Below are 13564 nucleotides of genomic sequence, written 5' to 3'. Positions count from 1 at the left end.
GGGGGAGCCGCGCGGCAGCCAGGCCAGCTTCCTGCAGCGCCAGTTCGGCGCGCTCCTGCAGCCGGGCGTCAACAAGTTCTCGCTGCGGATGTTCGGCAGCCAGAAGGCCGTGGAGCGCGAGCAGGAGCGCGTCAAGTCGGCGGGGGCCTGGATCATCCACCCGTACAGCGACTTCAGGTACCGCCGCCAGCAAGGGCCGGCCGGCGCGGAGAGGGCGCGGAGGGGGCGCGGAGGGCGCCCCCGCGCGTGACCTCGGGGCCCCTTGGTGACCTCGGGCGCGTCCGGGACCCGCCCCAGAATGACCTGGGCGCGCGAAGCTCCGCCTTTGGAGGGGCGCTGGGAGGCGCGCGCAGACTCCCGCCGTGACCCTGGCATCCCCCGCTCTACCGGGTGGGCGCACACTACCGGCCGCGGGACCGGGGTCTGGGCGCGGAGGGACGGAGAGGACGAATAGAGGGGAACGTGGGCGCCGGGGAGGCGGCGGAGCGGAAGGGAGGAGGAAGGAAGGGCGCCCGCGAAGGACGCGCCCAGGAGAGGCTGGCGGAGGAAGGGTTAAGAGGACACCGCGCGCTCTCACGACCTCCACCCGCGCCCCGCGCCGCAAAGAGGCGCGTCCAGGTCCCGGGTCGGGTATCGTGCGAGGAGGGGGCGCTGAGCGCGCTGGGGTCCCAGGGTTGTGTCTTCGCTGAGCCGCTGGGTGGTGTGCACATGTGTCAGTGGGTGTGTAGATGTCGATACAGATTGAACCGGTTGATTGATGCGTGGAAAGGCTCGGGAGGCCGGGCGCAGGGTCACCGCTGCTGTGTATGTTTGCCGTTCCTGTTCCTGGGCGTGCGCTGTGTGGCCTGCTTGTGTGGACGGCGCGTATCACTGCAGACCGTGTGTGTGATCACCAGCATGTGACTGCGGGGGGCGGGGGTCCTGGGGACCTGGGCCGAGTACTGGTGGGAGGCGTGTCCCTAGGGGTGTGTCTACGCGGTGGGCCACTGGTATGTGTTGAGGAGAGACTAGGGTTGTCCGTGAGCCCGGGTGTGCACCGGTGGGCAGTAGGTGTGAGCTGTGTACATGGTGTGCGTGTGTGAGGTTATGTGTACGTGAATGGGGGCCGTGTGGGACGCGTCCAGGCCGCCCGGCCCGGCTCTCTAGGCGGGCGCGGCTTCAGCACCACGGACAGCAGCCCCGGGGCTGCCCGGAGCTGGCCAGCTCTCACCACCACGCTGCGGGTCTCCCCTCCCCAGGCCGGAACTCCCCCACGTCGGGGTCTCCGCTTGACACCTGGGGGCAACTGAGGCCCAGGGGCACACAAGTCTGGGACAGAGGCTGGAAGAAAGTCCTGGGTTCCACCTCCTCACCCCTCAAACCTTCCCCTGGGAGATGAACACAGCCCTGACCAGTGTCTGGGGTTTTGAGGCCAGTGGAAGGCAGGGAACCCAGAGGCAGCCCAGATGGGTCGCATCAGGATGGTCCCCACCTGCATGGGGACTCAGCATTCCTCTGTAGCTGGTCCAGGCTGGGAGGGCTCAGGTCAGTGTCTCGGCTGTTGAGGTCAGCGAAATGGGGAGTTAGTAACAACTAACTGGGAAGGGACATTGGGGACATGGCAGGCAAGGAAGACGGTTGCAGAAAGTAATCAGCACCTCTGCCTGTAGCACACCCCCGCCCCCAGTGGTGGGTGGCCCTGGGTTTCCTCTTGGCTGCAGAAGAGGTGGTGTGGGGCTCCCCATCCTGTGCCCCGTTGAGCATAGCCAGCCACCTGTGGGACCCTGGGCAGGCCATGTGATCTGAGCTGGGCAGATAAATGTAAAATGGGGTAAACAAGGTAGGGTGGCCTGGAGTTGGGACTTGGGGAACCACAGTCAGATTGAAAAACTTAAGGTATTGCCAAGCTGGGGTGCAGCAGGACGTCTACCACCCCATGCTTTTGGACCCGTGCCCCTTCTAGACCCTTCTGATTCAAGAATGAGACAGACCCCAAGCACAGGAGCGGAGCAGCGCTTCCTGAGCCCCTGCTGGGCCAGGGGCTGTGGGAGCACCTTCCGAATGTTGATTCACGCCAGCTGGGAGGTGGGTGCTGCAGCTGCCCACACTTACCCATGAAGGAGAGGGCACAGAGAGGTGAAGTCTCTTGCCCAAGGCCACACAGGTCATGCGGGTGGATCCGGGACTCGCACCTGGGTAGGCCGGGCCCCGCGTCAATGCTCTTGACCTCTAGGCAGCCTGGGCTCTGGCCACGCCGTGCCCAGGCCAAGAAGACGCGGAAGGAAAAGGCATTCTGGGTGGTGTGCAAGATATTGGGGGTGCCTGGGGGTGCGCGCTGGGGCCTTTGTTTATGTGTGTGTGTGTGTTTGTGCAGTGGTGGGGAGAAGCCTTCCTGGATCCCATTTTCTGCTCTTGCTTCCTCGTGTCCCCGAACCCGGTGGTATAAACACCTTCCCCGTCACCATCTGCATCTGCACGCTGCACGCTGCACGCTGCACCTGGTTTAAAAAGAAAGCGGCTCCCGGCCAGCCCCCAGGTTCCCCGCCAAGCACTGCCCCGTCTCCACTTCTTTGAGCTGTGACGTCCTTGCTCACCAGTGGAGCCCGCCCCGTGCAAACTGGCCTGGCACCGGCCTGGCGCTGAGAACATGGCGGTTACTGTCTGGTGAACTGGAGTCGCCCCGGCTGTGCCTCATCCTGCGTGGGCTCCACGGGGCGCCCAGGGAGCAGGGGCCCTGGCAAAGGGTGCTGACCGTTTCAAGCCGGTGACTGGCCTCGAGCCATCTCTGGGCCTCCCTGCCTCGGTCTCCCCAGTTGTGAGGCAGTGGTGGTGGGGGGTGGGGTGACTGGGCCTAGAACCTCACGCCTTTCTCCTTCCTTCCTGCCGAGTGACAAACCTCACAGGAGCTGGTCCCTCGCCGCACTGCACCGCCCCCCCCCACCCCCTGGTGCTTCTGATTATCAACTCCCGGCTCACGCGGCGCCTCCCCTGGCCCCCCACTCAGCACATGCACCTCGCTGCTTCCCGCCTGTTGTCGTGTCTGCCGACCGCCCAGTCACTTGGAAGCGGCCTTTCCATTTAGTACTGCCTCAGCCCCCCGCCACGAGCATGAGGGTCAGTCGAGGTCCCCGTCACGGTGGGTGCCCAGGACGTCTCTGAACTCACCAAGGGACACGTGTGGGTGCTAGGCAGGTCTGGGGGAGCTCTGGCCTGGGGGGCGGAGTCCCCATCTCCCTAGAAAGAGTTTGGGCAAGTGGCTTCCTTTCCGCTGTTCCTCTTGTTCTAGTCTGTATGTGCCTCTGACTCGAGTCTCTCTCGCTGCTGCCGATTTCGGCTCATCGTTCCTAAACTGTCTGCCGTTGGAGGCCTGGTGCGCGAGGACAGAGAGCAGTGAGGCCTCTCCCCTGGCCCTCAGAGCAGTTTAGACAAAGCCGCAACCCGTGGACACTGACCTGTATCTGTGTCACCTGTTCTGCAGTCCCCGGGGGACTGGGGTGTTGGAGGGAGCTGGCTTGGAGAACCTGACGGGACCAGAGGCCCCGTCCCCGGTCCCAGATGGCCTGGAGGATCAGCGGGAGAGCTGGATGGGGCCTCTGCAAATCCCTACATTAGCTCGTGGGAATAAACCCGACATCATCCAGAGTGAGGGTGCCAAGGGGCAGGGCCGCGGGTCCCCCTGGCTCCAGACCCAACATGAAGGCACTCGGAGTGGGGGGCGGGAGACAAACCCATTCCCCAGGTGGGGGGTTGGGGGCTGGAGGTGGCTGAGGCCTCCCTCCTCGCTCTGGGGGCTTCCTGCCAGGATTTTGAACCTCTGAACCCCGAATTCCCTGTTTTAAAACTTCATGTCCCCAAGTCTCCTGCTTCAGCACCCCAGGGCACGGGGCGGTTCAGGAGGATGCTTCAGGGGCCTTTCCTCAGCCACCCGCTTGCTCAGGCCAGATCCTGCCTCACTCCCCCACCATTGGCAAACCCACCCCAAATCCAGCCAGCACAGGTCACCCCCTCTCCTGCCTGGACACTGCCCTCTGCCCTCTTTCTGGCCTTCCAGCTGCCAGCAGGCACATCTCAAGATACACGTGTCGGTCTTTAACCCCTCACTGGAAACCTGCCCTGGCTGTCGCGCACAGGGCCCCGCAGGGCGCAGCGCCCCCCACCCCCGCCTCCTTCCACCCCCTTTGCTCTCTCTGGTCCAGCCCCAGGCCGCCAGCCTCGCTGGAAAGGGGAAACCTGAGTGCGGCCTCAGAACCCTTGCTCTGGTCAAGGGTGCAGTGCCTCCCACACAGCGCCACCTCTTCCGAGAAGCCCTCTCTGCCCACCCTGGCTGAAGCGCCCCTTTGCTTTATCTGTTTGTGTGGAAGGCCCGTCTCTCCCGCCCAGGCCGGGGCCCTGTGGGAGGGCCAGGTCTGTCTGGTCGCCATGCGTCCTGGCACACTAGCAGCCCAGTCTGCCCTGCCTCAGGACCCGGAATCCCGCGTCTTCCCCCAGAGGCGTCTCCCTCTCGTAATCCCTGACACTGGCCTCTCCGTTAACTCCACATCCGAGGGCTCAGGCCCCTGATCCCCGTCCGGGCTCGCCCTTAATCACCGACCGGGCCCCTAATCCCTCGGATTTGCCGATAGTAATTCCTCGTGCGTGGCTGTCACATCCTGCAGGGTGGAGCTCGCCACGTCCCCGGCTGGCGGTCAGTGGCAGCGGCGCTGCAGACGGGCGCTGGCCGGGAAGTCTGGCCGCCGGGGCCCTTAGCATGTGCTACGCCTCGGTTGCTCTGTCTGAGCCAAGAGCATGGCCAGGCAGCTGCTAGAGGAGGCCTGAGCGCGTGGCAGTGGCGGCCACCGGGCCCCACTGAGGTCACCGGCCCGTGTGCATGTGCCTGGGAGAGGGTCGGGCTCTCTTCTGTCTACAGGGAGACCCCAGGCTTATCCCTGTGTCTCTCTGGCCTGTGAGGCTCCTTCCGTGAACAAGGTGTGAACTGGCCCATCCGTCCGCTGCCCTCCTGGACCAAGCTGCCGGGACCTGGGTGTTTTCACAGAAGCCAGGGCCCCGTGGAGGGCACCACTGTTACTAGTTAGGGAAAAATCTTAAATGCAGAGCTTAATGACTGTCATTGGAGGCTCTGGGTAGCTGAGGGCTCACCGTGCCGACGCTCAGTGGGGGAGTTTCGAGATAGCCAGGTCGTAGACAGAGAGCAGCCCCTGGGGACAGCGGGCCTGGGTCTCAGTTCCTTGTCCCCACTCACTGGCTGAGCTGTCTCTCTATGAGGAAGACTGGTCATGTCCTCACCCCCAGATAAAAGGGAGAACATGTCTCTGAAGAGTCACGTATCGCGGATGCCCTCATGCTCTGTGGCCATTTAGATGGTTTCTAGGCCTCTGTGGCTTCTAGCCTCCCCCGCCCTCTCCCCCGCCCCCCCCACAACCTTCTCAGTTACTCGGTCCTGCTTGCTGTTCCCCAGCAGCTCCCCACAATGAAGGGAGGGGCAGGGGTGGGATTAGGAGCTCTACAGGGGGATGCCCTGGGGGTTGGGGTTGGGGAGCAGGCCAGCAGACAGGTGGGCCCCCTCAGTCCCTCCGGGTGCTGAGGCCCTGGGGTCCCAGGGGTGAGCAGATGGCCCCAGATCAGGGCTCTGAGCCCCACACTTTGTCTAGGTTCCGGCAAAAGCAGCTCTGGAACGTCTCGCAATCATCCGAGTTTGCCCATAACCCCCACCCCCAGGTCATGACCAGAGGGTACCCACGGCCACTCAGGAGGTTTCGTCACATGTGGGCAGGGGCCTCAAAGGCTGCCACTCCCTGGGCTCCTCCCAGGTGGGCAGAAGAAGAGACTGAGGCTCCCAGGGATTGGCAGGACTCGGCCGAGGTCACATCTGCCAGCGGGCCGGAGAAGCGGGTGTCAGCCAGGTCTGGCTGCCATCGTCACGGTGTTAGGCATTGGGTCCCTTCCAGCCTTTGGCTTTCGCAGACCGAGCTGCTGTGAACATGGTGCAAATCAGGTTTTGCTCTCTCTCCTCCTCTTGGACAGTTTCCTGGGGATCAATCCCCTGGAGTGGCGCACGGCCGGCTGGCGGGTGCTGATAGCTCGTCTCTCGCTGTGATGCCTGGGAAGGAGCCAGTTGACAGCGGCTCTGAACCAGAGGCTCGCGCAGCCGAGCCAGAGCCGGGACACCAGCTCTTTACTTATGTGGCCTGGTCCATCCAGGCCCTGGGAGCCTCGGTCTCTTCATTCACCCACCCGGAGCAGCCCAGGGAGTCACAGCCCCTAGGCTCCTCCAGACACTGCCTGAGTGGACGTGGGGACTCCGGCCATGATGGGGAGGGCCCCGCACACACCCATCTGGAGGTTGAGGACCCCGAGAGACCTAAAGGGCCTGAGATGACCTGGGGAGGGGGCTCTGCCCACAACGGGAGAGGCGAGAGCCAATAGTCGGCCGTTGAGAATCTGAGTCTCGCCTTTGCCTGGGTCTAGACAGCGTGTGTGGGCTCGGACCCCCAGTCTGGGGTAGCGCTCATCACCGCGCCCCCCGGGCCTCAGTGGGTTATTTTTTTTAATAACATTGACATCTGTATAAAACATAACATGTGGTATTTAACCAGTTACAAGTGTACCGTTGAGTGGGATTAAGAACAATCACAGTTGTACAGCCAGCACCCCATCCACTTCTAGAACCTTCCATTTTCCAAAACAGAAAATCCCCACCCCCTCCCCAGCCCCTGACACCCACTCACCCACTTCCTGTCCCCGTGGACGCGCCTGTTCTGGACGTGTCACATTGGGGGAATCTCACACCGCGTGGTCCCGTGTGTCCGGCGTTTCTCGCTGAGCATCGCGTGTCCAGGGTCCGTCCACGTGGTGATGGCAAGTGTCAGCACCTCCCCCCTTTCGTGGCTGAGTGACGCTCCCCGTGTGGACGGGCCAGGTGGCGAGCGTCCACCGCCTGCCGAAGTACGCCGGGGGTGTGTCCACCTCTTGCTGTTGGGAATCTGCTGCCGTGAAGCTGGGGGCACAAGTCCCCGTCGGAGTCCCCAGTTTCGGCCCCCCGGGTGCACACCTAGGAGCGGAATTGCTCGGTCACGTGGCGACTCGGTTTAACTTTTCGAGGACCCAGCGGATCTCCCTCCGAGTGGTTTGGACACACACCTGCCCATGTGGCCTTTGCTTCATCTGTATGTCCCCATGGGTGCTTTATTCAGAACGCCCTGCCTGGCCATCAGTAGCTATCCCTTAAAGGGACAGGCCTTTTCCTGAGAGCGCTTCCCAGGTGGGATTTGGGGTGGGCCTCAGGACTCGTGTCCACTCAGACAGTGCCCGGAAGACCCTAGAGGCTGACACTCCCTGGGCTCCTGGATGTATGTCGGAGTGCAGGCATTGGCATCTTTCTCCTTGCTGGACTGGCACCCCTACCTGCCTCCGGTCTATGGTACCCAAGGGTGCTTCCCGAAAGGGAAATGCAGCCAGTGCCCACATGGAAGCTCCATTGCTCAGGGCAGCATTGGGACCCCCTACTCCCAGATGCCAAGCTGCCCTGTCCAGCTCCCACACTGCTCTGTCCAGCCCCCAGTGCCCCACTGCCTGCAGGCAGGCATGCCCCCGCCCCTGCACCCACCCCCACTCCCCGCCACCCGCTCCTCTCTGCTTGTCCCCCATCTCCTTGTCCCTTGGAAGCCAACCTTGTGCCAGACACATTCGGCCTTTTGGTCAAGGGAATATTTAACCAATTTTTGAGCGACCTCGGGCTCTGTGACAGGTCAGAGATGGGCCAGCGGGAGGGCCTGGAGCCGGGGGAGCCTAGCGGGCCGTGGGGTGCTGTCTGAGGTGTGGGAGGACTTCCTGGAGGCGGAGCCCACACCAGCCATGACCGGGGACCAAAGTCGCAGTGGGCAGGGCTCCCGAGGCTGACGGCCCTCGTCCCCCAGGTTCTACTGGGACTTCACCATGCTGCTCTTCATGGTGGGAAACCTCATCATCATCCCGGTGGGCATCACCTTCTTCAAGGACGAGACCACGGCCCCGTGGATCGTGTTCAACGTCGTCTCGGACACGTTCTTCCTGATGGACCTGGTGCTGAACTTCCGCACGGGCATTGTCATCGAGGACAACACGGAGATCATCCTGGACCCCGAGAAGATCAAGAAGAAGTACCTGCGCACGTGGTTCGTGGTGGACTTCGTGTCCTCCATCCCCGTGGACTACATCTTCCTCATCGTGGAGAAAGGCATCGACTCCGAGGTCTACAAGACGGCGCGCGCCCTGCGCATCGTGCGCTTCACCAAGATCCTCAGCCTGCTGCGGCTGCTGCGCCTGTCGCGCCTCATCCGCTACATCCACCAGTGGGAGGAGGTGAGCGCGCGTGGCGGGTGTGAGGGCCCCGGGGCGGGGCCGAGGAAGAAGACGGGCGGGGTTACAGGCGCAGGAGGGAGGTCACAGAGGGGCCTCGGGCGGAGTCCCCAGGGCTGCCCTGCCGTGAGGGGCCTGTAGGCCACAGGGAGTGGAACCAGGCATGGTGGCGGGGCCCGGGCTACGGGACAGAGCCGCGGGAACACGGTGCGGACCTTTGACACATCCGCGCCAAGGCCCTTGGGGCTCGGGGAAGCGAAGTCACGCCCCTGTCCCCCAAGACGGGTCCAGCTTCTGGACGGCCTGTGCCCAGTGATGTCGCCCCCATTTGCCAGAGCAGCGACAAGGCTCCGAAGGGGAGGTGGGAGGGGAACAGGGCTGCAGGACGGGGCGGTGGTCCTGGGAGCGGGGAGGGCGCGCGAGTCCGGCAGGCAGGGGTCTCCTTCCTCCGTCACTCGCCCGCCCACCCCAGATCTTCCACATGACCTACGACCTGGCGAGCGCGGTCATGCGCATCTGCAACCTCATCAGCATGATGCTGCTGCTGTGCCACTGGGACGGCTGCCTGCAGTTCCTCGTGCCCATGCTGCAGGACTTCCCGCGCAACTGCTGGGTGTCCATCAACGGCATGGTGGTGAGCGCCCCCGCCCACCCTGGCCCCGCCCACTTCCCCGCCCCGCCCACCCTGGCCCCGCCCACCGCGCCCGGGCCCCCGCCCACCCCGCTTCACGGACGGAAAACGCCAGCCCAGAGAGGTCTCAGGTCACAGCCCCTCTGGGACCATGGACAGGCAGCTCCTTGGTCATTCCACTGTGACCGTGACAACTTTTATCATCTCCTTGCTGTTTGTTTGTTTTTTTTTTCCCCGATTGGGTCCACTTTCTTATGTACATAATGTATTTAAAAGACAAATGGGGACTTGGTATCAGGGGCCGTAAGAGACAATAATCCACGAAGTGACACCCAGTCACCAGTTACTTCCTGGCTGGGACAGCGACGGCCGAACAAGGACAGTCTCGGGTGCAGGGTGGCAGGCAGCACAAGGAGCCTTTCTCCCGCCCCCAGAAGGCTGCGCTCGGCGCGTGCGAGGCGCAAGGCTGCGCGGCCGGGCAGGAACGGGGGCGAGGATGGCTGAAGGGGAGCAGAGGGGGCGCCCTCGGGCGCGCGCCGGCGCCTGGCACAGCTGCTGGGCTGAGGCAGCTCATTGTCTGGCCGGACACCCGGGCATGCTGTCCTGTTTCCTGAACGGGCCCCACTGCCCTCCTCCCCCGCCGGGTTAACTGAGGACTGCGGGGCAGTGAGGGGGGGGGCGTCCTCCTGGCTCAGCCTGATGCCTCCACCCTCCGATCGGATTCTAGTGTCCCCAGCTCACCGTCCCCAGGGTCCCTGGAACCTGCACAGCCTCTTGACCTCACAGACACTCTGAGCAGAGGCTGCAAAGGGGTAGGGGCTCCTGAGGCCCCAGGGCCAGACTCTGGCCCCTCTGAGCCCAGGTTTTCCTAAGCGTGAAGCAGGGAAGCAGCTTCCGACTTGCCCCTGGCTCACTGTGACACGTGAGCAGTTTATCTTGGTTGCCTCTGGAAACAGGGAGCTCCCTACTTCGAGTACCCCGGGGATGGGGGTGGAAAGATAGGCTGGGGGGGTCCCTTGGGGTTGGGGCTCCTGGCCTGAGAGCGCCTGTCCACCGCCCATGGCCTTGCAGAACCACTCGTGGAGCGAGCTGTACTCCTTCGCACTGTTCAAGGCCATGAGCCACATGCTGTGCATCGGGTACGGGCGGCAGGCTCCCGAGAGCATGACGGACATCTGGCTGACCATGCTGAGCATGATCGTGGGCGCCACCTGCTACGCCATGTTCATCGGCCATGCCACCGCCCTCATCCAGTCGCTGGACTCCTCGAGGCGCCAGTACCAGGAGAAGGTCTGGGGGGCCCACCCCACCATCTCCCCCAACTTCGGGTGGGGGGTGGGGATCCTAGAGGGGTCTGTGGCTCCTCAGGCAGAGGGAGCAGCTCTCAGATAGACAGGCCAAAGAGGGGGACAGGAGCCAGGGGATCCGAACAGGGCAAGGCCAGTTCATGGGGTGTCAGGAAGCTCCCTGGGTGTTACGGGTGCTGGGGGACCTCTCTAGGAGACAGGGTACATGTGGGGGTCTCTGGGCCAGCTCAGGAGGGGGCTGGAGCAGGGGAGGCACTGACCAGAGTCCAAGAGGCCTGGGGTCACTCAAGGACATGCGGGTCAGCCAGGCCTACGAGGGAGGCCTCAGGGGAGCAAGGATGTTCAGCCACATGGACCCGGCCGTGGGTGGGGGGAGCCCCCATGGGGCTCATCCGAGGGCCGGGGACCTGGAAGGGCTGAAGCAGAGCAGGCGCTGGCCACACCAGCCGGCCCCTTCTGGAGCGTAGCCTTGATGTCCACTCTGTGCCTCGGTTTCCCTCCCTGAGGCCAAGGGTGAGCCCGACCCCCAGCCCCATGCTGCCCCTGTTCACATTGTGCCACAAACACCCCCACCGATGCCAGTCCAGTCGGCCGGGTCAGCTGGGCCCCATGCCAGGAGTCCCGGCTGTCCGGAAGCCACGGGCCTCACACCCAAACATGAGCTGGTGCCGCCACCCGCCTGCCATCACGGGTTCTGCTGAGCTCAGGGCAGCTGTGGCCGGGCGGAGCTGGGGCGGAAGCAGGGCTGGGGCGCCCGTGGGGTGCCATTATGGGGACGGCAGGACCTGGCACCCCTGCTGGGGGGCCCACCCTCCCTACCCTGCTCAGGAGGGGCTGAGCAGGTGGTTTATAGAAAAGTCCTGGGAGAGGGGTGCCAGGGCCACAGGCAGAGTTGGGGGCCTCTGAGACCCGGGTCCAGCATGGGGGTGTCCTGATCCTGGGGTCTAGCCGGCCATCTAGTTCCCAGGGGCGGGGTTGCCAGATCAGTTCAGGACGCCAGGACTAGCTGAGGTTAGTGTGGGCTGGTCCCCAACTCTGCAGGCATCCACCGGGCCTGAGCGTTGCGGTCTGAACGTCAGCTGTGCTGGGCGTCTGTGTGTGCGGTGCGCGGGGTCACCCCGCAGCCCCGCGACTGACGGGCCCCTCCCCCCACAGTATAAGCAGGTGGAGCAGTACATGTCCTTCCACAAGCTGCCCGCCGACTTCCGCCAGAAGATCCACGACTACTACGAGCACCGCTACCAGGGCAAGATGTTCGACGAGGACAGCATCCTGGGCGAGCTGAACGGGCCCCTGCGCGAGGTGAGGGCGGGCGCGGCGCGCGGGGCGCGGGCGCGCACGCGCACGCCGCCTGGCGCCCGGCGGGGCCCACTGGCCCCGGTTGGGGACTGTGTCAGACAAGGGCCGCGGGCGGAAGAGAGGCAGCCGGAAGCAGGCCTGGTGTGGCCGGCAGTCTTCGGTGTCCCTGGGCTTGGAGATGTCTCACCCTGACCTCTGCCTCCATCTTCCCATGGCCTCTCCCTGTGCGTGTGTCCCGCTTCTTAGTGGCACCTGTCCTTGGATTTAGGACTCACCTACTCCAGTGTGACCTCATCTTAACTAAGGACACCTGCCAAGACTATTTCAACATAAGGGCCCACTCCGGGGGCCCCGGGGGTTGGGACTTCAACACATTTTGGGAAATGAGTCAGCCCTCGGTACTCGGTATTCGCCAAGCAGCTATTGAGCGTCGTGTGAGCCCGGCCCTTGGGGAGGTCTGGAGGGAGAAGGCCTGGGGGGGTGACGTCGGAGCCAGCCAGGCGTCTGTGAGCCTGTGGCTGTCCCAGGTGGAAGGCACAGCCAGGGCAAAGGCCCTGAGGGAAGGCAGCGAGCATGAAGAGGAGAGGCTGACGAGGGCTGGGGGAGGGGTCCCCGCGGAGGTGGGGGGACCATTCCCACGCATTGCCTCCTAGGGAACAGGCGCTGGTTAACGTCACTTAAAATGTTTAATTGTGTTTGATCATTATTTAAATGTTTACACAGTTCCAAGGTCAAGCTGCTCAAACCACGTCTATATAGTAATTTTCTAACTTCTATTTTGCCTCTCCATCCAGTTCTCTCCTGCCGCACCCTCCGTTTCCGGTTCCGGGGGCCCACCTGTCTTCCACGCGCCCCGCCCCCTTTTCCCCGCCCGCGAGCAGGTGCTGCGCCTGCGCGCGTCTTGCCGATTTGGCTCTTGCGTTTGTGGGAGGGACTCCCGGTACCCGGCAGGGGGGCCCAGGGCAGCATCCTGCCCCACTGGTTCCCTCCGAGGGCCTGCCCTCTGCTGCATGCCCGGGGGTGCTGTGAGAGAGCACAGGGGAGACGCACCTCTTGGCAGCCCAGGTGCGCTTCTTATTTGGAGCGGGGTCCAGCATCTTGTCCTGTGTCCAAGGGCTGTTTTATTTGCGTTTCTCTTTCTGGAACTGTCCATGACTATTGCTTGTTTTCCTAAAGAGCTTCCGGTATTTTTAAAGAAAGTCTTTATACAGGAGGACTTTGAACTCTTTGTCATACAGATTTCCCTTCCAGTGGCCACTGGTCTAACTGCTAATTTTTTTTTCTTTTTTTCTTTTTCTTTTTCTTTTTTTCCCCCCCCTTTTTTTACGCTGCATACAGCAGGAGCTCTATGTGTGCTTACTGTACACATGGAGCAGCCAGCAGCTTGTTCTCTGCATCTTCGGGTCTATTTCCGTTTCGTTTATCCATTTCGTTTTGTTTTTTAGAGTCCACAGCTAAGTGAGATCATCTAGTGTTTGTCCTCTGACCTATCTCGGTCAGCATAGTCCCCTCCAGGTCCATCCATGTCGTCGAAGATGGCAACAGTTCACTCTTTCTTTCGGCCGAGTGACGTTCCACTGTCCATCTGTACCACTTCTTCTTTGTCCAGTCATCCACTGATGGGCACTTGCGCTGCTTCCGTGTCTTGGTTATTACTAGTTTTGCCGCAGTGAACGGAGCGGTGCATTTGTCTTTTCGAATTAGTGTCTTGGTTTTCTTCGGGTGAATGCCCGGAGTGGACGTGCTGGGCCATCCGGTAGTGTGTTTTCGATTTTCCGAGGCACCTGCACGCTGTCTTCTGTAGTGGCTGCTACTCCCACCAGCACAGGGCGCGAGGCCCCCTTTTCTCCGTGTCCTCACCAGTGCCTGTCGTTTGCTGGTTTATTGACGAGGGCCATTGTGACAGGCGTGAGGTGAGAGCTCACTGGTTTTCATCTGCGTTTCCCTGATGATTGGTGATGCCGAGCATCTTTTCCTACGTCCAACGACCATCTGCGTGTTCCCCTGGGAGAGG

The 13564-nt window shown here is 62.8% G+C and overlaps 1 protein-coding gene across 1 annotated transcript in view; it reads left to right on the top strand.

Annotated features, from left to right (window-relative positions):
* The first annotated feature begins 6 nt into the window (after positions 1-6).
* The window catches only part of HCN2 (hyperpolarization activated cyclic nucleotide gated potassium and sodium channel 2), a 21176-nt gene continuing 7618 nt past the window's right edge, over positions 7-13564 (top strand). The window contains exons 1-5 of the mRNA XM_023520475.1: positions 7-177; positions 7893-8316; positions 8786-8947; positions 10016-10234; positions 11407-11553. Coding sequence (XP_023376243.1) covers positions 89-177; positions 7893-8316; positions 8786-8947; positions 10016-10234; positions 11407-11553 — 1041 coding nt within the window. The 5' untranslated portion in view covers positions 7-88. The remainder of the gene's footprint in view (positions 178-7892; positions 8317-8785; positions 8948-10015; positions 10235-11406; positions 11554-13564) is intronic.

Source organism: Pteropus vampyrus, unplaced genomic scaffold (assembly GCF_000151845.1).
Source record: "Pteropus vampyrus isolate Shadow unplaced genomic scaffold, Pvam_2.0 Scaffold267, whole genome shotgun sequence".
In the NCBI taxonomy this organism is placed as follows: domain Eukaryota; kingdom Metazoa; phylum Chordata; class Mammalia; order Chiroptera; family Pteropodidae; genus Pteropus; species Pteropus vampyrus.
This window is presented reverse-complemented; position numbering and strand designations above follow the sequence as displayed.